The sequence below is a fragment of the Bathycoccus prasinos genome (assembly GCF_002220235.1).
Source record: "Bathycoccus prasinos genomic : Chromosome_7".
NCBI classification, from domain to species: domain Eukaryota; kingdom Viridiplantae; phylum Chlorophyta; class Mamiellophyceae; order Mamiellales; family Bathycoccaceae; genus Bathycoccus; species Bathycoccus prasinos.
In genome coordinates this window covers 316,206-338,489 of record NC_024002.1, presented here as the reverse complement: position 1 = coordinate 338,489, position 22,284 = coordinate 316,206, and the positions used below count along the sequence as shown (strand labels likewise).

The 22,284-nt window shown below is 49.7% G+C and overlaps 14 protein-coding genes across 14 annotated transcripts; 4 read left to right on the top strand and 10 right to left on the bottom strand.

Moving 5' to 3' along the window:
- Positions 1–146: 146 nt before the first annotated feature.
- On the bottom strand, positions 147–1,847 carry Bathy07g01640 (2-dehydro-3-deoxyphosphogluconate aldolase/4-hydroxy-2-oxoglutarate aldolase; the record flags this gene model as incomplete). Its single annotated transcript, XM_007512275.1, has 1 exon — positions 147–1,847. The coding sequence occupies one exon, from the start codon at positions 1,845–1,847 to the stop codon at positions 147–149; it is 1,701 nt and encodes a 566-aa protein (XP_007512337.1).
- Positions 1,848–2,022: 175 nt separating this feature from the next.
- Bathy07g01630 (Drug/Metabolite transporter superfamily) lies at positions 2,023–3,144 on the bottom strand (the record flags this gene model as incomplete). Its single annotated transcript, XM_007512033.1, has 1 exon — positions 2,023–3,144. The coding sequence occupies one exon, from the start codon at positions 3,142–3,144 to the stop codon at positions 2,023–2,025; it is 1,122 nt and encodes a 373-aa protein (XP_007512095.1).
- A 749-nt stretch (positions 3,145–3,893) lies between these two features.
- Positions 3,894–5,330, top strand: Bathy07g01620 (unknown protein; the record flags this gene model as incomplete). The annotated part of the gene is made up of 1 exon (XM_007512027.1): positions 3,894–5,330. The coding sequence occupies one exon, from the start codon at positions 3,894–3,896 to the stop codon at positions 5,328–5,330; it is 1,437 nt and encodes a 478-aa protein (XP_007512089.1).
- A 97-nt stretch (positions 5,331–5,427) lies between these two features.
- Bathy07g01610 (predicted protein) lies at positions 5,428–7,116 on the bottom strand (the record flags this gene model as incomplete). Its single annotated transcript, XM_007512106.1, has 1 exon — positions 5,428–7,116. The coding sequence occupies one exon, from the start codon at positions 7,114–7,116 to the stop codon at positions 5,428–5,430; it is 1,689 nt and encodes a 562-aa protein (XP_007512168.1).
- Positions 7,117–7,910: 794 nt separating this feature from the next.
- On the bottom strand, positions 7,911–8,462 carry Bathy07g01600 (peptide methionine sulfoxide reductase; the record flags this gene model as incomplete). The annotated part of the gene is made up of 1 exon (XM_007512165.1): positions 7,911–8,462. The coding sequence occupies one exon, from the start codon at positions 8,460–8,462 to the stop codon at positions 7,911–7,913; it is 552 nt and encodes a 183-aa protein (XP_007512227.1).
- Positions 8,463–9,082: 620 nt separating this feature from the next.
- On the bottom strand, positions 9,083–10,085 carry Bathy07g01590 (carotene biosynthesis related or early light induced-like protein, chloroplast percursor; the record flags this gene model as incomplete). The annotated part of the gene is made up of 2 exons (XM_007512006.1): positions 9,083–9,551; positions 9,850–10,085. The coding sequence occupies 2 exons, from the start codon at positions 10,083–10,085 to the stop codon at positions 9,083–9,085; spliced, it is 705 nt and encodes a 234-aa protein (XP_007512068.1).
- A 268-nt stretch (positions 10,086–10,353) lies between these two features.
- Positions 10,354–11,199, bottom strand: Bathy07g01580 (the record flags this gene model as incomplete). The annotated part of the gene is made up of 1 exon (XM_007512184.1): positions 10,354–11,199. The coding sequence occupies one exon, from the start codon at positions 11,197–11,199 to the stop codon at positions 10,354–10,356; it is 846 nt and encodes a 281-aa protein (XP_007512246.1).
- A 163-nt stretch (positions 11,200–11,362) lies between these two features.
- Positions 11,363–12,109, bottom strand: Bathy07g01570 (predicted protein; the record flags this gene model as incomplete). Its single annotated transcript, XM_007512251.1, has 1 exon — positions 11,363–12,109. The coding sequence occupies one exon, from the start codon at positions 12,107–12,109 to the stop codon at positions 11,363–11,365; it is 747 nt and encodes a 248-aa protein (XP_007512313.1).
- Positions 12,110–12,252: 143 nt separating this feature from the next.
- Bathy07g01560 (enhanced disease resistance 1) lies at positions 12,253–14,759 on the top strand (the record flags this gene model as incomplete). Its single annotated transcript, XM_007511935.1, has 2 exons — positions 12,253–12,268; positions 12,481–14,759. The coding sequence occupies 2 exons, from the start codon at positions 12,253–12,255 to the stop codon at positions 14,757–14,759; spliced, it is 2,295 nt and encodes a 764-aa protein (XP_007511997.1).
- Positions 14,760–14,847: 88 nt separating this feature from the next.
- On the bottom strand, positions 14,848–15,687 carry Bathy07g01550 (CDP-diacylglycerol--glycerol-3-phosphate 3-phosphatidyltransferase; the record flags this gene model as incomplete). Its single annotated transcript, XM_007512222.1, has 1 exon — positions 14,848–15,687. The coding sequence occupies one exon, from the start codon at positions 15,685–15,687 to the stop codon at positions 14,848–14,850; it is 840 nt and encodes a 279-aa protein (XP_007512284.1).
- Positions 15,688–16,083: 396 nt separating this feature from the next.
- Bathy07g01540 (unknown protein) lies at positions 16,084–16,589 on the top strand (the record flags this gene model as incomplete). The annotated part of the gene is made up of 2 exons (XM_007511791.1): positions 16,084–16,264; positions 16,318–16,589. The coding sequence occupies 2 exons, from the start codon at positions 16,084–16,086 to the stop codon at positions 16,587–16,589; spliced, it is 453 nt and encodes a 150-aa protein (XP_007511853.1).
- A 147-nt stretch (positions 16,590–16,736) lies between these two features.
- Positions 16,737–18,365, bottom strand: Bathy07g01530 (predicted protein; the record flags this gene model as incomplete). The annotated part of the gene is made up of 1 exon (XM_007512102.1): positions 16,737–18,365. One exon carries the CDS (start codon positions 18,363–18,365, stop codon positions 16,737–16,739), a length of 1,629 nt encoding a protein of 542 aa, XP_007512164.1.
- Positions 18,366–18,475: 110 nt separating this feature from the next.
- Bathy07g01520 (predicted protein) lies at positions 18,476–20,536 on the bottom strand (the record flags this gene model as incomplete). The annotated part of the gene is made up of 1 exon (XM_007512186.1): positions 18,476–20,536. One exon carries the CDS (start codon positions 20,534–20,536, stop codon positions 18,476–18,478), a length of 2,061 nt encoding a protein of 686 aa, XP_007512248.1.
- Positions 20,537–21,258: 722 nt separating this feature from the next.
- Positions 21,259–22,284, top strand: Bathy07g01510 (predicted protein; the record flags this gene model as incomplete). Its single annotated transcript, XM_007511898.1, has 1 exon — positions 21,259–22,284. One exon carries the CDS (start codon positions 21,259–21,261, stop codon positions 22,282–22,284), a length of 1,026 nt encoding a protein of 341 aa, XP_007511960.1.

Sequence of the window (22,284 nt, the reverse complement as noted above, 5' to 3'; positions counted from 1 at the left end):
ATACGCGCGCCTATCTAATTGTTCGCATGTGGACGCACTGCAAATGGATATTATATCGTTCTCATAGTATTATTATTATTATTAACAATGGATCTTTCTTTTGAATTCTCGAGCGCGAGTTTTACAGTTTTAATCAAAATTCTCTCTTACGCCGCTTTGACCGCGTCGGTCAACGCCTTTGCGGTCGCCGCGATGCCGTCCCAATCGCTGTTTTTGATCTTCTCTTGGTCAAACGCCGGCGCTACAAAACCTACCGAGGACGCACCGTTTCTTAAATAGTCTTGGCACGTGTCCAAATCGGTTCCGCTCGTCGGGTTAATTCTCAAGTGCGGCAACGCCGAAGAGACAGCTTTCACCCACGCCGGTCCGCCGGCGACGCCTGGAAACAACTTTTGAATCGGCGCACCCAACGTGTACGCGTAGTGTAACTCAGTCGGCGTTTGGCAACCTGGCATGCACACGATGGTGTTTTCTTTGCACCACTCCACAACCGACGGGATGAGAATCGGTGAAACGATAAATCTCGAGCCCGCGTCCATGGCTTTCTTTGCGTCGTCGACGCTCAGCACCGTCCCGACACCCATCATAACGTCCGTGCGCTTGGCGAAGTTTGCAACCGCGTCCGCCCATCCCGGTGTCGTCATTGTAAACTCGACGAGTTTAAACCCACCTCTCACGGCGGCGTCCATGGCTAACTCGACTTTGCCTTCGTGCAGCGTGCGCAAAACCGCGCACGCTTTGTGCTGAAGAATAGTCTTCAAAACTTCGTCGTAATCCGATTGCGATCTCGCGTACGACGACATGTTGCGCTTAAACATGGCGTTGTTACTGTTTCTCGTATTGTTTCTGCTGCTTCTGACATTCGTTCCTCCTCTATAATAATTATTACCGAAATACTTTTCTTGGCCGCCTCTCGCCGCGGAGTGCATCCCTTTCATGAAACCTCCAGTCGGCGTAATCCCTTTGCTCGTCAATAATTTCCCCAACGGCGAATCTTCTTTGATCATCTTCGAGTGAAACGGATAATATCTTCCCGGTGGCCCTGGGTTTTGCTCCAACTCCGTCTTCACCACGTCCTCGATAATCTCTCTCGAGTGCGCGATATCGTACACCTCCTGCGCAACCGCCGCGGGTATGACCACCGCCCCGTCTTGATCCCCAATGATCGCATCCCCTGGTCTCACCGTGACCCCACCGCAATTAATCACCAAGTTACACGCCCACGGTTGGTGCACGTGCGGTCCTTGCCTCGGCGTCGTCGAGTGGCAAAACACCGGGAACCCGTATCCTCGCAACACCGCGGTATCTCTCACCGACCCGTCCGTGACTAAACCCGCGACTTTCTTCTGCATCAAACGTAAAAACTTAATGTCCCCACCGACGGATTCCCACGGCCCGACCGAGTTCATCACGATCACCTCTTTCGGCCCGGCGAGCTCGAACGCTTCGTATTCCGGACTGTCCATCCCGGCGGGTTTATCCTTCATAATATCCGGCCTTTGCGGGACGAACTGAATGGTAATCGCCCGGCCGATCGTTTTCGGCTGGCCTTCCGTCAGCGGCCTCGCGCCCATGATGTGCGACGTTGGCCATCCCATCACCCATAATCCATCGATTAAAGCTTGCGTGGATAAAGTCCCGAGTTTTGCCAACAACTCGTCCGAGATTTCCGTCGCGTTTCTCGGGGGTCCCGAGGCCATGCACCGGACCATCATCACGGCGGTTTTATTCGTCGTCGTCGCGGTGTTGACGATGGGAATGGTCGGAAAAGAACCACCAGTACCACCTGCCCGAAAGAACAGGGAAGATGAAGCTCGGAGCGTTCGCGACGACGCGCGACGAAGCATTTTGTGTGTGTAATAAGGAGTACCTCTATACAGAGAAAAAGTGACCGAAAGCCCTTCTGCTCCTTATCCTCTTTTTTAACGAACTTACTGTTTTAGGGTGTAGGTTTTAGGAGTGGTGTCACTCACCTCAAAGGAGTACTATTACTATTACTGTTACTATTATTATATTCTAATTCTACAGATCGAGCGAGGGTCGGTGCGGGACCGCGTCTGGAACGGCGACGACGAGTTCGACGAGTTCTTCGACGTCGTCGTCGTCTTTTTGTCGTTGGGCGTCGGCGGTTGGGGTCGTCGTTTCCGTTTCCGTCGTTTCGGTCGTCGTCGCTGAAGAAATAATTTCTTCGCGTTCCTCCGCGCGACTTCTCGCGACGCAGTACACGCCGACCACGGTGATTGCGATGCCGGCAAATTGAATCGCTTCCAGCGATTCGTCCAGAAACGTCAACCCAAAGAGCACCGTGAACGCGACTTGGACGCCCGAGTACACCGTCGGTAAGACGCCGTTGACTCGGGTAATCGCCCAACTGTTAATGCCGTGCGCGATGACGGCGCTCCCGAACCCGGAAAAGAGCACACCACCCCACGCGTACGCGGGGACCTCGTTTTCCCAATCTATGTCTATGAAAATCTGCTTCAATCCTCCGGCGAAGAATATCCACGTCCAGGCGAAAAGAGTCGCTCCAAACAGAAACGTCATTCCGTAATTCTTCATCCCGCTCTTCGTCGCTTTCACCACCATCACGACGTAAAACGAATACGAACACGTTTGCAACAGTAACAGCAACACGTCCTCGACAGACGGACCAACCTCGTCGAAAATCCTGTGCGCTCTCACCGCCAACACAGTCCCCGCGAAACCGAGCAAACACCCGAACGCTTTCAAAAAACACATCCGCTCTAAACCAAACGCGAACGAAAGCATAGCCGTGCACACCGGCATCAGCGGCTGCACGCTCGCGACCGCGATCGCTCCAGACCGCTCGTTACACACGAACACGAGTAAGTACGCGATCCCTAAAAAAGTCCCCATCGGTACGAACCAAAAGCGTTGCTTCCAGGAAATATCTTTCGTTTGCGTCGGTTTTTCCATCCGTCCAAAGAAGTACAAGAACGGCAACGCTATCGCCAATCTCAGCGTACAAAACGCAAACGACGGAATATGTTTCAAAGAAGGATTCGCCAAAGTGTGCATGAGCGCGAATATGAGTTGCACCAAAGTCAACGCCAAGTGCGTGGTACACGTCGACGGCGTTTCGTATTCTTTTCTCAGCCTCGTTTTTATATCTCCGCTGTTCATTATATAGAGTTTCCCCAAACACTCACTGTTCTTTTCGTCTCTCGCGCATCGCTTCTCTCTCTCTCAAATCCTGTCGTTGTCTTCTTCTTCTTCTTCGCGACGACAACGAAAACTCTCTGTCTCTCTGTCTCTCCGTCTCTCTCTCTCTCTCTCTGTCTCGCGGTGGTAGTGATACGTGATAGTGGTAATCTGTTGCGCAGCAGTCCTCGCGTGTGAAAAGACGACAAACAGTTGTTTTTTTCCTCTTTTTTTTCAAGCTTTTGACATTTTTTTCCTCTGCTTCTTTGTGTTTTCTTGGGCAAACACACAAACACAAACTCTTTTTAATGAGTCAAGCGAAACATCGTGATTTTCGGTCTCGCTTTTTTTTTTAGACCGGACCAAAAAAAAAATTAACTCGTCGCGATGAAAAAAAAAATCGATCGATGCATTTTGCTCCTTTGAGAATATTCTTCGAAAATTCGTTTTTGTTTTTCCTCAGACATCTCTCACAGGAGAGATATAATCTCTCTCACCTCTCTCATCTCTTTTCTCTCTTTTCTCCGCAAAAGGTGTTCGCAAAAGGCGAGAGAGAGACGAAGAAAAAGAAGCGCATCTCTCCGTTCTCTTCTTCTCTCTCTGTATCAGTGGGAGATTTTTAACGCGCGAGTGTCCTCCTTCTCCTTCTCCTCCTCCTCCTCGAAAACACGTACCCCCACATCTTCGTTTGGTTTCCGTCCGTTGAAGAAGAGATTTTGGAGAGATAAAAAATGACGACGAGGAAAGAAGAAGAAGAAGAAGAAGGATGTGCACCGCCCGCGACGCCGTCTCTTTTTAACTTGCGCGAGACGTTCTCTCGGCTGGAGCTTTCGCGCTCGGAAGAAGAGGAGGAGGAAGAGGAGGAGGAACAGGAGCTGCGCGCGTTGTTTTCCTCGGCGCACGACGAGGAGTCTTCTCGTCATTCTTCGGACGACGTGTTGGTGTTTTTAGAGACAAAGACAAAGAGGAAAGACTTTGACGAGAGTAAAGGAGAGGATGATTTAGACGATGATAATGACGACAAAAAAGACAAAGAGAATGCTGACGATTTATTAGTAGACGAGGACGACGACGACGAATCGAGTTTACCGTCGTGCGCGATTTGTCTCACCGCGCCGGCGTTGGAAAACTCGTGTTTTACCGTCCCGTGTTTGCACTCGTTTTGCGCCAGGTGCATCGTTCGGTGGGCGAACTTTCAAGAGGAGGAGGAAAACGAGCAGAGGAAAAAACGCGGGTTGTCGTCGACGCATCATCAGCACCATCGTCACGGCAGCGGTGGTGGCTCGAGCTTTGCCGCGAAGTGTCCGTCCTGTCGAGTGCCGTTTGAGAATTTGTTGTGCTATCGAGAGTTGGACGGGTCCGTGCATAAGCTTCGCGGAGAGTTGGATTTACGGGAACATCCGTTGTGTTTGTTGAAACGTTCGAAATGGTTGGGTTTGGAAAAAGACGAGGACGAGATGCACGGCACGAGACGGTCTTCGTATGAAGAAGATTCGTTCGAGGAAGAAGATCGTCGAGATTTTCATCGCTATCATCAAATGAAGTCATCGAACAACAAGAGCCCCGCGTATTACGACGACATCGACGACGAGTACTTCGCGAAAAGAGGCGGCGCGAGAGTTGTTATTGGGAACCGACGATTTGGCGCGAACGGCTTCGTGGCAAGCGGACGAGCTTTGGCGCGACCGATCCAGCAACCGTCGGTGAAGAAAGAAAAGATGAGGGCGGCTGCGTTTTCGTCTTCGCCGAGCAATCAACACTCGATGACGAAAATGAAGGCATCGCCAACGACGAAAATAACGAGCGCTTCGCCGCCAACGCCGGCGGCGACCGCGAAAGGAGCGTTGTTAGGCACCACGCCACCGCTTTCGTCGTCCACGCCGGCACCGAAAGGAAAGAAATCCATGAAAAAGCAACTCCAAAACGAGAAGAAGAGACTAAAAGATCAAGAAAAAGCGGCGAGACGATTAGCCACGCGAAAAGAGTACCAAAGGAAAGTACCGATTGAAGATTCGCAACCGCGCATGGCCGAAGGGTTTAAGACCGAAGAAGAAGAGGAGGAGGAGGAAGAAGAGGAAATAGGGGAAGGCAGCAGAAAAGAAGAAGAAGGAGCGAACGAATCGCCAAGGATGGTTTCGTCGGCAATCGTCGCCGAGGTCATTATGTAAAATTCTAATACTTGTATCATCATCATTGTATAACAACAACAAAAAAAAAGCCGAAAACGTTCCAAATGCACATATTTTCTCCGCCGCCGCCGCCAGATCAATTACCTTTCGAAGCGTTCAAGACGGTTTCGCGCATGCCGGCGTAATCGGCTTTTTGACCCTCGTTGAACAACTCAAACTGTCTCGCCGCTTGGCCGACGAACATGTCCAACCCGCTCGCGACGGTTAAGCCGCACTCCTTCGCCTCTCTCAACAATCTCGTCTCGAGCGGGTTATACACCGCGTCGAAACAGACGACCGCGCCAGATTTTTTAATAGCTTCTTTTGGGCACGGCGTTTCATTTACTCTCTCGCCGACCATCCCTAACGACGTCGTGTTCGCGATGACGTCTATTTTCAAATCCCCAAAATTCCCACTCGCGACGTCTTCGACAGAAATTGACGTACCACCGCACGCCTCCGCCAATGCATCCGCTCTATCTTTACTTCTATTCGCAACGACTACGTTGGCTTCTTTAAACTTTGCACCGAACGCTAACCCTCTCGCCGCGCCTCCCGCGCCTAATACTAACACGGTCTTTCCTTTCAACGCCTTCGAATCTGTCGTTTCTGCCGCGTCTCGAGGAATCGTCGGATCCAACGCCTTTTCAATCGCACCAATCGCGGCGACGTAATCCGTGTTGTACCCGCGAAAAGATCCGTCTTTTTGTCTCACCAACGTATTCACCGCTCCAATTTGTTTCGCCACCGGGTCGACGTTCTCGCCGCAAAATTTCAAAGCTGATTCCTTGTGCGGAATCGTCACCGAAAACCCAACCCAATCGTTGTTTTTGTTGTTAAACAAACTCTCATTCTCGACAAACTCCGCGAAATCTTTCACTAATAAAGGCACGTAACACTTATCATCCACCTTTGCGCTAATCAACGCTTTGTTGTGCAACTGCGGCGATTTACTCTGCGCGATCGGGTTCCCCATCACGCCCAAAATTTTCGTCTCCCTCGTTTGCGAAGTGTTCACCCTGTACAACTCGCTCAAATCTCGCAACGTCGGCTGCCCTGGTGCCGACTCGAATCCGGCGCGAATACTCCCAAACGTTAAATAACTCCCGAGCTTTGTCGCTAACAATCTGGAAATCAACCCGTGTTCGCTCATTCCTAAAACCGCGCACGGATATCCATCCCCTCTCGCTTTTTCTAAAACCTTCGCCAACCGTCCAACGTCGTTAATATCCTGGCACACGCACGCGATCTTCGCGATGTCGCACATGTCATTCGCTCGAATCTTCTCGTACTTTTCCTTTAACAAAACGTCCAACGATGGCGTCAACTCGTACTCGTGACTGCTACAAATCAACATCTGCCCCGGTCCTTTGATAACGCCATCTCTCTCGTCCGGCTTCGCCTTCGCGAACCGCTCGATGGCTAACAACTCGCAATCCACGTACGTCGCACCCGCTCGAAATCCTTCCCACAAACATCGCAGTCGCGTCTCTTCGTCGCCGTCGTCTTGCCCGCCTTCCCACGTCGGTCGAAACGTCACCACGCACGGAATCTTCGCCACCTTCTCGCACGCCTCCACCAACTGTCCGATCGCTTCCTTCATTTTCCTCTCGTCCGACCGAATCGATTTCTCCAGAAAATCCACGCGTAACTCCACGATATCCGGACGACTGTTATTACTACTCCTTTTTGCGAGGTGTTCGATTTCAGAGACGCATTCAGACACCGTCGAAGATATGATGGAGGTGGTCAATTTGCACTTGAAATCTTTCATCTTCATCTCCATCGAAGAAGACGACGACGACGACGAGGCCGCCGCGGATGCCACAAAACCCGCTCGCTGCTGCTGCTCGCACTTCTGGTGCGTTCGACGACACCGAAAACTGCTTCGTAAACGCCCTCGCTCTCCTCCAAAACTCGACAAAGATTCACTCGATTGTTTTTCCCGACAAAAGATAAGCCTTTGAGCGGATGGAGAAGAAAACTTCTCAGCACAGCTGGTCGTGGTCGTCCTCGCCCCGCGCGGTGGCAAAAGGAGAGAAGATGCAACAGTCGAATAACAACTCCAACTGTGAGTGATCATTTTAAAAAGGCGTCGTGTGCATGCGCAAGCAGCAAGCGCGAGAGAATACCTTTTTTTTGTGCAGTTCTTTTTGAAAAGAACTGAAGAATTGAAGAGAAAATTGAGTTTTTACTGCAAACATGTCGCCGAGCAACATGGGAACAACGAGAGCTGAAGAACGACAATCATGTGCTTTTGGATGTTCTGTTATTGCTGAATAGTATTAAATGTATATAATTATTATCGGTACTTGCGCGGAAGCGAGAGAGATGTACTCTTTAAGTCGCTTTGACCTGAAACGCAGACGTCACACACGCATACATTTTATAACTGAGCAACAGCAGGAGCAGCAGCAGCAGAAACTCCTTGAGAAGAGCTCATTCTCTATTCTCTTTTCTCTTTTCTTTTTTTGGGGTGGGTTTGGTTCTAAATCTATCTTCTAATCTATGCGTCGTCGTCGCGGGAGCGGGCTTTGCGGGCGCGAGAGTTCGGAAACGAACTTTGATGAACAATGTCTTTTACTCGTCGGCGTCCTTGGAACTACTCCCGTTGTTGTTTACGTTCCCTTCTAACTCGTCCAACACTCGATCGTAAAACGGTAACATTTGTTCCAACGAGGATAAAACCACTCCCGCGCCGAGGAGAACTTTCAACTGCTCTTGCAAGAAGAACGAGTCCGGAGCTTGCAAGTTCAATAAAAACACGCCAAACGCCGCCGAAAGACGATACGCGTTCTTCTTGTTGTAGTTTTGATGGTACCTCTCCGCAATTGCGAATCGAGTTTTACTCGGATTTCGTATCTTTGTCGCAATTGGTCGTCTCTGCTTCATCATCGCGTTTTCGTTCATCGCCTCGACGTACGCCCGCACCTTTTCGTATTGCGCTTCGCTTTGCGGCCAGACGGCGCTTTCGTACTGCGCCGAAGCCGTTCGCCGCGTGGCATCGTGCGAGGCAAAAAACACGTCCAACAGTTCCTCTATCGTCACTTTAGTGGTATCAAATCGTACTTTCAGCGCTTCCGTGTTCCCGTCCCCGCTGCAGACCGATTGATACGTCACCGTTCTGTCCATGTTTTTGGTATCACTTTTCCCTTCTGCGCCTGCGTACCCGACGGTCACGGAAAGAACCCCCGGAATGGATTGAAACGTTTCCGAGGGGGTCCAAAATCATCCCAACGCGAGCCATAATTCCTCCTCTTGTTCTGCAAATGATGATGACGATGTTCTCGACGATTTAGATGACGTAGGAGAAGAAGATGAAGAAGCGTTGAGTCGTATTCCCCGGGAAGTGACGACGACGTTTCGGAACGTGTTTTTCGTCGTTAAAGAGCGGCGGATGATGCGGGAGGAGGAAGAGGAGGCCGCAACTCCCGACGAAAGGAGCGTTGATTTTGTTGATGCCATCAGAAAACGAGCGAGCGATCTCTAACGAGTATTGGTATTCGTCGTCCGTGTTCTTTTGTGTGACGATGATTGATTTTTCCCACAGTGAAAGATATGGTACTTTGTAGATATATACACGACGTAAGTATGATGTTTATATTAAATTACAAGTTTTGTCTCTCTAAAAATGTATATATGCTTCTTGTTTTCTAAATATCCTTTCTCTCTGCTCGCTCTGCAAGAATCGCGCCGAAACGCGCTTTTTGTTGTCCTTCTCTCTTCCCGTGCGTGTTTACGCGGAAGATTTTTTAGAACAACGGGTTGCCGTTGGTAAACTTCTCGGCCAACACCAAGGCGACCAAACCGACCATGGCACCTCTCCCGTTGGTCAATTCCGCTTCCGGTCTGAACGGGCCCAAGGTATTGCCCGGCGCGGTAACTCCGTCCGGACTGGACTTCTTCAACACCGGCGCCAACGAGGCGGCCAAGATGACGACGGCGCAAAACGGCGCCAAGAACAAACCCGCGCCCGGGTACGTAACCGTATCCGAAACGCCGTCAGCCAACGTAAACGTTCTCGTGGAGAACACTTGTCCCCACAAAGACTTGTTTTGGGTGATTTCGGTGTACAAAGCAGCCATCCAGCCGATTTGCGCGACGCGGCCGTTGATCATCTCGATCGCGGTCGGGTTCGTGAACACCTTCATGGCGTCGTCGAGGAGTTGCGTGTCGTTCCCGAGCGGCGCGGCTTCGGCGACGGAACCATCCGCGGGGTCGCTGTTTTATGAGAGAGACAAGAACATGTTTGGAGAAATACGAGTGGAAAGAAGTGAAATTGGTCAGTCTTTTGAGGAATATATCGACGAATAAGAGCTTGAGAGTGTTACGAAGCACAGAGAAAAAATGCCACCGAGGCACCACAAAACGCTCCTCTGACGTCATCACGGAAATTGATTAATGGAAAAGTCCACGTCACTTCACTTTTCTTTCCGTGCAAAGCGCGCGCAGATCAGATGCGCATCATCGAGAACAACACGAAAAGGACAAAGAGTGAAAGAATATAGAGTAAACGCACATCATCGCTTGCATCGCTCTCGGCGCTTGCGCTTGTTCACCCGCCGGTGTCGCGTCCGCCATTTCGAACGCCTTCTCCGCGGATTGGACGGCGTCGGCGACGGTTTCGTCCATGGAGCCGTTTTCTTTCGGCTCGACGACTGCTCTCAAAGAAGAAGAAGCAGATCGCTTCGACGTGGAGGCGAGCTTGAAGGAAGCCACTCTTTGGCAGGTGTTGATGGTTTGTAAAGAAAACATTGTTACGTGTAAGTGTTGGTGCAGTCTGTGCGGGTAAAGTGACGAAAGTGGCTTGAAAAATGGAAAAAAGGTGAAAAAAATTCACGGGTTCGTGGCTCTCCTTCGTCCTTGGAAAGAAGAGGTGAAAACGCGCGAAAAAAGCGGTTGGTGTTTCTGCGGCTCAAAACGAAGGGGCCTTTTTGTTTTTTTGTTGTATCGAAAAGAGTGAGTTTTTAAGAAGCGCTTTCTTTAGTTTGTGTGCGTGTCTCTCTCTGTGTGTTATTACAAGTTAGTATTCTGATTCTGATTCTGATTCTGGCACGTGTAACTCCCCGTGCTCGTATCGCCAACCATCTGGTAAAGGGCAGTCGTTGTCGAGGAGGTATTGTAAACATTCGGGTTGGTTTTTCTCGTGTGCGTAGCGTACCGCCCAAGAGCTCCACGGCGCTTTGGCGGTTTCGTGTAAGTACTTCAAACAGTCTAAATGACTGTTCCAAGCCGCCAACTGACAAGCATGTCCGTTATATTTATCATACTTACGCTCAACAAGATATTCAAGTATATGAAGATGACCGTTTTCAGCAGCCCAAGCTGCAGTATAAGAATTCCAAGGCGCTTTCGCTTCTTCGCGTAAGTATTTGAGGCACTCGAGTTGACCTCCTGAAGCAGCATTTGCACACGCACGCACATCAATAGGACACTCATTTGCCACGCAATACTTGACCATTTCCAGATTACCTTGTAATGCGGCCACATAAATCGTCCTTGAATCCCAACCACACTTTTTCTCCTCTCGCGCCCACTTGAGCAACTCGAGTTTATTCGTGAAAGCAACTTTATAGCAGAAATCTCTTTCTCTCCACCAACTCGGTTTATGCTCCCACGCAACTTCCAAAGTCGATATCGACGACATCTCTCCAATCTTAAACTTCTTTTTCAAATCACCCACGCGAGACGATCTCTTAATCAACTTTCTCGTTTCACTATTCACTCTGTGCAAGAATTTCACGTCATTCGAATTCAACCTCGGAAGAATGTGTTTGAAACAAATATCGTCGTTATTCACGATCAAATCCCACAAAGAATCTCTCTCCCCGATCCTTCTTTTCTGCGCTCTCGTCGTCACTCCCGACATCGTTCGCGCGCTCTCTCTCTTTCTCGCTCGCGTGGTGGGGTGGTATATGTGGTATATCTTTGATGAAAGCTTTATATAAAAACGAATATATTTCTCGCATGTGATTGGAGAAAAAAAGACAGTGGAAAAGAGCAATACAAGAGTATAAAGAAGATTTTATATATTAAACTACGACGGCGGCGAACAGACCTAAAGTCACGTACAACAGCACCATTGGATACACGGCTAACGCTTTCCTCTCCTCGACGACGGCTGCACTCACGAACGGCACGGACGCTCCGCACGACCACGTCACGCCTAACCCGACCACGAAGAACCGATACCAGGAGTTCGCGGAAACCCAACACAATACAGCGCTCATATCGAGCGGGAATATGCAATACCCGATCAAACTCATCGCCTGGAGAAAAATGATTTTCCCACCGAGAAATTTCACGTTCAGCGTCAACGCGAACGCCCCGAACGCGACGGTCGCGAACACGACCGAAAATATCGTTCCCGCGTCCGACTTTGTCTTTGAAGAAGATCCTCCGCCCGCAGAGGAGGACAAACACACGCCAAAGAGGAGAACGAAAATCAGAGGACCGTATAAATCCCAATCGCGCAACGGTTGTTGTTGTTGTTGTTGACTATTCTCCTCCCCAATGCTACTCCTCCTGTTCCCTAAAAACACTCGCTTCGCGTCGAGCACGTTCTTCACGTTCGAGACGATCCGATCGATGTCGCGTTTGAACGTTTTGGAAATCGATTCATCCAACGTGCTGGAGGCACTGATGTCTTGGAACGAGGACACGGACTGAGGTCGTTCGCGGACCGAGTTCGCGCCGAAAATGTTAATTCCTGAACCAAAACCACTCGAGTTGTTGTTGTTCGCAGACGAAGGCGCGTCGTCGAACGTGCCGTGAGACATGCTCTCACTGCGACGACGACTCTCGAGCGTTCGTGCCTTGTTTTTGTAACGGAAATCGACTGCCGGTTTCCCCAGAAACTTAAGATATTCCAACGTGCTTTCTCTCGCCAAAGCGTCGTCTCCTTCTCGATTTTAGAAACGTCATGGACGTCGTCAGAGGTGCGTCTTCCCTCCGTCCCCTCGTCTTCTTCCTCGTCGTCTTCGGAATCGCCGCTGTTGGTCCTTTTTCCTCTTCTTCTTTCTCTCTGTCTGTTCTGTGAAATTGAAGCGCTTTTCACGCGTCTCTCTCTCACGTTCGCTCTGGTCTCCCGCTGTCGACGACGACGCGACGCGATGAAAACAACACCATTAACTAACGACGAATTCAAAAGGATTATTCAAGAAGAAAGGACTGTCGTCGAGCGAGGCGAATAAAAACGACAGCTTTCGGAACCGGTACGCCAACGACGAGAGCTTAGATGAGGATTTTAATTGGACAGCAACAGCAACAGCAGGAGCAACAGCGACGGCGAGCGAGGGAGGAGGGGAAGGAGCGCCTCGGAATACTAATACTAATAATCCGCCGCCGCTGTACGAACATCGACCGCCTCCGAGAACACGGACGACGGTATCGATTGAAGACGAACGAGAAATTCTCGCAGCGGCGGCGAAAGCGGGGATTCGAATCAACGGTCGAGTACCGGAAGTTGGCGATTTCTTCGCCCAAGCCGCCGCCGCGGGCGAACCCGCGCCGACGAGAACGCGAAGACATCGACGATGGATTCGAAAGCGGAGAGAGAACGAGAAGGAGGCGACGAGGAGATATCATCGCGAGGATCGCGAGGAGGGAGTGGTAGGAGGAGGAGGAGGAGAAGAAGATGAAGGAGTAGGCGTTGCGAGAGCGTACCCGCGAGGGGAAGACGAACGGTTCGAAGAGGAGACGAGGAGGGCGATGGAGGAGAGTCGGAGGGCGTGGGATGCGGCTGCGGCGGCGGCGGCTGCTGCGGCGTCGGGTAGTAACAACAGTGGTAGTCATAGCAGAACGAGGGATAGGAACGATGAAAACGACGAAGACGAAGAGAAACTTATGAAAATCGCGAGCGAAATGTCCAAAGCGGCGAACGGGGAGAAATTGAATTCAATTCAAAGGCTCGTTTCTGACCTCGATATTAATTCTCGTCTGAAGGCGGCGAATGTAAATAAGACGGCATCGGGCGCCGCCGCATTGGAAGCGTCGACGGGACGGTCCGTCGGTCGGAAATTCGCCGCTCGCTTTCATTTGACGCGATGTTTATCCGAATTTGACGTGTTGGATGAAAACGCGGATGGATTTTACGATTTTTGGCGAGACGAGAACAGCTCGACGTCGCTTCTATTCGGCGGCGAGGACGCACCGCTGCCAGATTTGGGGGAGTTGTTGTCGCTGAGGAAGCAAGGTGCAAGCAACGATACCCCGAACGAGGAGCATGCCATCGCTTACGTAGTGGATAGAAAGTCGGACGATATTCTAAACTCTTTGGACGAGCTCGCGAGAAAGATACACGCGCAAGACCCTTCAGACGTGGTCGCGAGAGCAAAGGCTCTCGCGATGCTCGTCTCCAATCGGTTAGGAGGTGCGTGCGAAACTGAAACGAAAGCCTTCTCTATCCGCGCGACTGCGATGCGTGACGAAACGAAATTGAAAAAAATCAATGCCAGCTGCGTCGTACACATCGGGCATTTAAGTATCGGCGCGGAAAAGCAACGTGCGATTCTTTTCAAAGCTTTATCTTCGTACGCGGAGGTTCCGTGTCGGTTGTTACGCGGTGGCGTTTATTGCGACGGCGATGAGGATTGCGCGAAAATATTCATCGTCAACAGTAGCAGCGATAATGCTACTAATGGCGCATCGCGGCAAACATCAGACGACGAGGCGTTCTTCGCGTCGCTCGGAAACGACGTGGACGTGCGACAAATCGATTTGCTCAGAAATGTAGGGAAGATGACCTCGCCCGGCGGCGGCGCCGGCGGTAAAAAACCGCTCTCTTCCGTGGAGAAGGAGTTCTTCAGCGCGTCCACCGACTCTGCTTCCGCGAATGACATCAATTTTGACTTCTTCTCTGCATCAAACGGAGGAGGCGAAGCCAAGAAGAAAGCTCCTCCCTCTTCTTCCAACTTTAATGAACAAAAGCCGCGAAGCCACGAAAAAGATCTTTTCGACGATATGATATCGACGGCGTCGACGCCGTCTTCCTCGTCTGCGAGTCTTTTCGACTTGTCCGAAGTGAAGATGAAGACGAGTGCCGTTCCCGCGAAAACGTCGTTAACGCCAAAGGAAGAAGCAGCTGAAAAGAAACGAATTCTCATCCGTCGCCAAGCCGAGCGCATCCTCGAGGTTCAAGAAGCCGAGGAAGAGAAGGAGCACACGCGCGAGATCGAATTGAAGTTTAGGCATAAGTTTCACAAAAAGTGGGACAAAGTCGTCAAAAACTTATCGCTGGGGGAAACGCTCGAAGTTTTCGGCGTGGAGGTGAAAGATAAGAAGAGCACGAACGAGTTGCGGAAAGCCTATCGCAGAGCTTTGTTGAAGTTTCACCCCGACCGCCTCGCTCGCGGCGGCGTTAGTGTGCACGACAAAGTGAACGGCGAAGAAATCTTCAAGATCATCAACGGGAAGATGGAAAATTCTTAAAAGCATAACTACTCGTAGCATCTTAGATAGTTTTAGATGGATAGACTATTCGTTCATAAAATCGTATAACTTTTGTATTAAAATTAACTTACTCCAACATGTACTTTAGAACCGGTGCCATGTACACGTATAAACTCAACGCCGCCAACGCCGCGCTCACCCATAACGTAACCACGCCGACGTTCGTCAACTCACTCGCCAACATCTTCGGAAGGAAACTTTCAATCGCCTTCGGCGCCCCGTCTCTCACGAGCAATAAAACCGAAATCGCAACCATCTGAGTCGCCGTCTTCCACTTCCCGAGGTTGTTCACCTTCACCGCCTTGTGAGCGTCACCGCCTTTCGCGCTCGCCCACTCTCTCAACGCGGACATCGTAATCTCTCTCCCGATGATGATTGCACTCGGCACCGCGACCAAGTACGGATGCGACACGCCTTTCGGCTCTAACGAACACAACAAAACCAACGCGCACGCAACCATCAACTTATCCGCCACAGGATCCAAGAAAGCACCAAAAGCAGAGGACTGGTTCCACTTTCTCGCCAAGTACCCGTCCAACCAATCCGTAATCGCCGCCAAGACGAACACGAAGCAACATCCCGGCGCCGACCACGCCGTCGTCTGATAATACATATACGCAAACGCCGGAATAGCGGCGACGCGAGCGAGCGTTAACATCGTCGGAATCGTCAACCCAGACGCAGAATTTGTCAACCCGTATCTCGCCGCTTCGTCTTCTTTACCAGCAGCAGCGCTACTCTTCGTTCTCGTCGTCTTCGTTCTCGTCGTCGTGATTTTCCCTCCTCCTCCTCCTCCTCCTCTTCTCGTTGGACTCAACGCTCGAATGGTGTCTAATTCCCCAGCCGCTAAAACGTCCGACGCTAACTGCGCGGATCGAGTTCTCGTCAATCTCGACGACGGCGCCATCGATGATGATGATGTGCTCGTTATTATTTTTCTCGAAACGAACGTTTTGGTAGACGTCGCAACGCCTCGAAATGCCGCCGCAGTCGTCGCGCTCTCGGTTCGAATCGACTTTACCGACGAGCACGAGAAGTGTTGATAATGTTGTTGTATTTGTTGTTGTGTTAAAGCGGCGAAGGAGTTGAACATATAACGATTGAAAGAAAGAGAGAGAGAGAACTATATGTGTGTGTGTGTGTATAAAGATATATATGTATATATATATGTATGTGCTCCGCGCGTGCGTTTATGTTGTTGTTTTGTCTGTACACAACGAACAAATATTTCCCTAAGAACGAGAGTTTTTCCTCTTCTTAATAAACGAAAAACGGCAATTTTTCACATGCAAAGAAAAAAAAAATGCCAACAACAACACGGAGAACATCTTTGCTGCAAAGGGGAGCCCTGTCGGCGGCAAAACGCTTTTACACGCGCGGTGGTAGTGGTGGTGCGACGACCAACAAAAGCATCGTTTCGTCTTCTTTCGCGAAGAACCCAGACGCGGCAGAAGCCGTGCCGCTTCTCCTTTTCGTATCTGCAGGTCTGTTTTGTTTTGTATCTCATCTGAATATTTTTTAACATCTTGAGAGACAGGAGTGTTCTCGGGATTGTCGTTTCTGTCGCGACAAATCGTAAACTCGCCCGGGTTTTACGCGAACAGAACGGAAAGACAACGCGGCATAGACGAGCCCGAGAAAGAGAAATCGATGCGAGGCAGCAATTGGTACAATCACAAAGTGAGAAGATATTTTGGGGAGAGGAATAAAAGGAAAGCACCTGGAGAAGTGTTTCCAACTTTGAACGCAAAGTTTGCGCCGGTTTCCCAGCCGTACGATGAAATCCTCGGGAGGAAGAGGAACGGTTAGAGAGTGCGCGCGTGCGTGTTTGTGTTTGTGTGTACGAGAGAAAGAGAGAGAGAGAGAAAGGGAGAGACAATGTGATGATACTACTTTTTCCAACAGAACCTATTTTGTACGCGCTCGCGTACTGTCTTTAATTTTTTCTTCTTATCGTCAAGGCGCTAAAACAAAAACCTCTCGCGCGGCTGGAGAGAGCAAAATGCGTCCGTTCAATTCGCGGACGGTGAGTTGAGGAAGTTTCTTGACCCCGGGCGCGAGCGCGACCATCTCAAACAGGGCCTCGCGGGAACCGTTGTTCTTCGGGATCTCTTGCAAGATTTTCATAGACTCGCCGTTGACTCGGATGGTGCCCGAATGGGAGAGTAACGCGTTGATATCGTTGTTGCTGATGTTGTTTTGTGTTTTCGCGTCGTTGTTACTTGCGGTATCGTCCTCGATTCGGAGTTCTACCGCCCCAGAATCAGTCGTCGGCGAAAGGTTGGAAACTTTCACGCGAACGAGGAACGGTCTTTCAGCCGTAACCGCGGTAACTTTCACCGCGCGGTTAATGGTAGCGGCGATGTTATTCGCACCGTTCGGAACGTTTTCGTCTTCCTCGCTGTTCAAAATCTCGACCGTAGTCCTTAATATCGGCCGACTGTAGTCGCCGCCGCCGCCAAGACTCGTGCCTCGCACGATCTGCGGCGGCGTCGTATCGCTCGGTTTCGGCGCTAAAATCGGTTGCGTTTGAAGTCTTCCGGGTTCACCCGTACTCCCGAGCCAACAGATTTCGAGCGTACCGAGTTCGTCTTTACCGCTCGTTGACGTCGTCGTCATCGACGACGACACTCCCCACTCGTCGGTTTCTGTTATTTCGAACAGAAAATGCGCGGCGCCACCGCCTTTCTGTAAATATATTTGATTCTTGTTGTTCCCTACGTCAAACAACGTTTCTTCGTCTGCTATTTCCGGGAACAGCGCCGTCGATGCGTGCCGTCTCTCGTCCACGATTAAATGCACTTTCGTGATTAATCTCGCCGCCGCTTTATCCACGTTCTCAATCGTCGCCTCTAAAAACACCTTCTCTTTACTACTACTCGTACTATTATTATCGCTATCTTCACTTCTACTCCTAGTAAACACCCGTCGCGTCTTCGTCCTCACGTGTAACGGATTCGTCACGTCGAATGAAAAATAACGCACCGCGCGCTTCCTCTCCCCGACATCGTACACGGTATTCTCCCCGGCGACGTTCATAATCGCGACCGCCGACCGTTCGTCATACGGGCAATCCACGTATTCCGCCGTGCATTTCAACGTGTGCTCCCCGAGATGCTTCGCCGAAAAGTGTACCTCCGCCTCGCGAGACTCGGACGGTTTCAACGAACAACTCCCTGTTGCTTCTGTTGTTTTTCCATCTCCAATCTCGTCCAAGAGGATAAAACTTGTTGCCCCTTGTATTGATGCCGACGAGACGCCTCTCCTCTTTTGCGAGAAACGAGTTTTGTTCCCCACGAGTACCTCTGCTTTTATTCTCGTCTTCGTCGCCACCCTTTTGGTGTTGTTGTCGTCGTTCGCATTCTGCGCGGAAATCAACCATCGGGCGGTTTCCCCGAGCGCGATTTTGGTCTCGTTCTCGTTTTCGGAGAGTTGCAACGCGAAGAAATCGTCCTTAAAAGAAGACGACGACGAGGAAGCAAAAACAGTCTTTGGACGCTTCGAGCGCGCGATTTTAAACCGGACGATTTTGGTGTCGTCGTCGTCGTCGTCGTCGAGGTCTTCAAAGGCGGAGGAGGACCGCATTTGTGTTTCGTGAAGCTTTCGTGTTAGTTAGGGGAATTGAAAAGTGAGGAAATTTAGTATTCATAGAAGAATATTAATCGCGATTTTATTAACATTCTAATGTGTTTGCTTCACCGCCGTCGATATGGTCCTCTCCTTTGCCCTTCCCTGCCGCCTCTACTGCTTCTGTCGCGGCTCCAGCAGTCCTTGCACTGTTGATGACTTTCATCCCGGTCAGAAATATCTGTGCGACAGTCTCGGCACAAGCGGGTATACGGAACTCTTCTTCCTCCTCTTCCTCTTCCTCTTCCTTCTCCGTACGAATTATGTCGAGAAGAATTGTGCATCGTTCTCCTTCCTCCTCCTTGTAGCATGTAATCATTTTCACCTGAATGACATTTGTAGCACCGTGTGTGACTATCCGGTTTATTCGAAATATCCGTGATGCCGCACTGCTCGCACAGGCGTTGGCCGATTATGTGAAGTCGAGTTTCCGGGGGCTCGTAATTCATCGTCGAAACTAAGGGGTTAAAATTTACCGCCGGATTACACGTGCGTTGATGCCGCTTGAACTTTTCTACTTCGTCGAACTCCTCGCCGCACTCCTCGCACATTTCGCAAAAGTACTCGTACTCTTCTTCCTCCTCTTCTTCTTCGTACTTTTCCTTACATTGCGCCATAAAATGCCCTTTCTTCTTACAATGATAACATAAATCGTTCGACCCAGCGCTCTCAATATCTAACGCGCGTTTTTGATCTTCATTCAATTCTAGTTTACAGTACGCACCGCCACGCACGTTTTCCACTCCATACCTGTCCATATATACTTTCGTCCATTTGTCCTCGTCTCGAGAGGTTTGATTTTTTTTCACATCATCCACTTTTATCGGTTTATATCTCCTAGTCCAGTTCGACCCACCAATATTTGCAAAATGCTGTACGATGCGCTTTGTCGCGCCGTATTTACTCGTTTTCCCGACGTACCATTTCTTTTCTTTACATTTAAGAATGTAAATGGTGACCAAATCAGTGTCCTTTTTGTGTCGCGGCGCCATTATTTGTTCTTCTTGTTTGCCGATTATGTCAAGTCGAGTGTGCATAGGTTGATTACCTCTACGTCCACCTTCTCTTCCAGTCACTTGTTCGTTTGATACATTGTTGAAATAACCGTGAGAACATGTTCTACACGAACTTTTATGAGCTGGATTATCTTCTGAGTTCCTGTGTTTTGGGTCTCTACAAAAATTATTAGGAGAACATTTAGGACACATAACTTTTTCTGTCATAACACTTGATGAATTTCCATGCTCAGGAACACAACAAAAATTCTCTGGAGAACAATATTGGCAATGCTCAGGTCCAGCTGATTTCGGACATTTGGAACAGCTCCGCGTGCCAAAAATACGGTCCATCATCTCCTCTTCCGCTTTCAACCTCGCCTCCAACACTTGTTCCTTGGCACGATAATCTCTCGAACAATAATAGCAATCTCTCTCGTGCCGTTTGAATGCTCTCTCTGACTCGAATTCGTCGCCACAATCACATACGGTGTATTCAAAATCTTCCGCTTCCTCTTCCTCTGGGAAAAAATCTTCATTAGTTATAGGGTGGACCGAGTTATAATGTAGCTCTGCGTAGAAACTCAATTGTATTACTCTACGAATATTACCATCATCAGTAGGTCGAATTACTCGTTCCCAATTTCTATCATAAGAAGTATAAACTCGAATCTCAAGACCATATACATTTGAAGCTGCTATTAAAGTCAAGTGGTCTCCCCAATTTCCATCGAGGCCCATATCCTCAATGTATGCGTCGTAGGATTCAGGCACAAATGCAGAATATCTCGCCGAGTTTGAGCGTAAATGTTCTACAATATCCGCTCTAACTTCTGCGTAACGGTCAGGCGAACCATACAATTGGTCAGCTATTGCTCTAAATTGACAATTCCCGTCGCCATCGACTTCGTTTTCGCGTAATCCTAATCCATCAAGTCTTCTGCGCAAGAGCTGGCGCTCTGGACTTTGTCTCGCAGACTCTCTCAAAACTCTGTCGAGAGCGGAGCTATCGTTTACCCTAGGGGTCAAGGTAGAGAGCCCTTCGCCGCGATCACGGGAACGCCTTTCAAGAACGTCTTTCACATCCCTTCCAGGGTTTCGCGTCTGTGTATTTGTACTATCCTGTAAAGGCATTTTGTTCCTAAAGAGCAGAAAAGAAACTCGTAAGTAGGCACCCTCTAAAAACTCCCGCCTTTCTATCTTTCGACCATTCAAAATTCAAAATAAAAGCACGTTTCCCGATGCTCTGTTCACCGCACGCGCGATGCGCATCAATATCCGAATTACGAAAGATGGTGACTAAAAACACCGACTGCGACGCGCTTCGTCTCTCGAGAAAGTTGGGAACTTCGTCAAGGCGAGATGACTGCGCGCGTCGCACGTGCGATACAGAAACGAAGATGCGATCGACGGAGCGGAAATTTCTTCCCCCAGAAAAGATTTCTTCTTCTGGTACACGGCGCAGCCGTGGGCGAACGCACAGAAAGTGAGCGCAGAGAAGATGAGAACGACAGAGCGCGCGTACCAATAATCGAGCGCGCGAAATGTATTTGTCGTTTGGGTGTTTTTGAGTGTGTTCGCGAATGTGCGTGCTCTGAGGCACTTCGTTTTGCTTTTAAAAGGTGAAACTCTTGAATTAAAATCTCGCGCGAAAAAAGGTCGCTTCGTTTTGGACGATTCCTCTCTCTCGAATCTCTTCTTTTTCTTCAGAGATTTTGCCTCCCCATTTGGAGGAGAGAGAGAGAGAGAGAGTGTTGGTTGCGCGCTTTAATAAAAGAGAAAAAGAGAGGCGCGGAGGTAGATAGAAGTAGAACAGAGCGAGAAAGCGAGAGACGATACGATACGTACTAATACTAATGTCGCAACGAATCGGGAAAGCGATCCGCCGCGATAACGTCGTCTCCAAATCCGCCGTCTACACGGACGTGAACGATAAAAAACCGAAAGAGTATTGGGACTACGAAAACTTACAAGTCTCCTGGGGAGAGCAAGATGACTACGAGGTCGTCCGAAAAGTCGGCAGAGGGAAGTACTCGGAGGTGTTCGAAGGCGTTCGAGCGCAAGCGGTCGATCAGAAGTGCATCATTAAGATTTTGAAACCAGTGAAGAAGAAGAAGATCAAGAGGGAGATTAAAATCTTGCAAAACTTGGCCGGCGGCATAAACATCATATCGCTTCTGGACGTGGTGAGAGAACCGCAGTCGAAAACGCCGAGCTTGGTCTTCGAGTACGTGAACAACACGGATTTCAAGGTTTTATATCCAAACTTGACGGATTACGACATTCGTTTCTATTTGATGGAACTTTTGAAGGCGTTGGATTTTTCGCACTCGCAAGGGATCATGCACCGAGACGTGAAGCCGCACAACATTATGATTGACCACGAGAAGAGACAGTTAAGGTTGATAGATTGGGGGTTGGCGGAGTTTTATCACGCCGGAAAAGAATATAACGTGAGAGTGGCGAGTCGATATTTTAAAGGGCCGGAGTTATTGGTGGATTTACAGGATTACGATTACGCTTTGGATTTGTGGTCGTTGGGGTGCGTGTTCGCCGGGATGATTTTCCGCAAAGAACCGTTTTTTAACGGCCACGACAATTACGATCAGCTGGTCAGAATTGCGAAGGTTTTGGGGACGCAAGAATTACACGCGTATTTGAATAAGTACAGGATTGAGTTGGATCCGCACTTGGAGGCGTTGGTCGGAAGACACTCGAGGAAGCCGTGGAGTAAGTTTGTGAACGCGGACAATCAACATCTGGTGACGCCAGAGGCGATAGATTTCTTGGATAAGTTGTTGCGATACGATCACCAGGAGAGAATTACCGCGAAGGAGGCGCAGAAGCATCCGTTTTTTGACCCAGTGAGAGATGGAAATTAA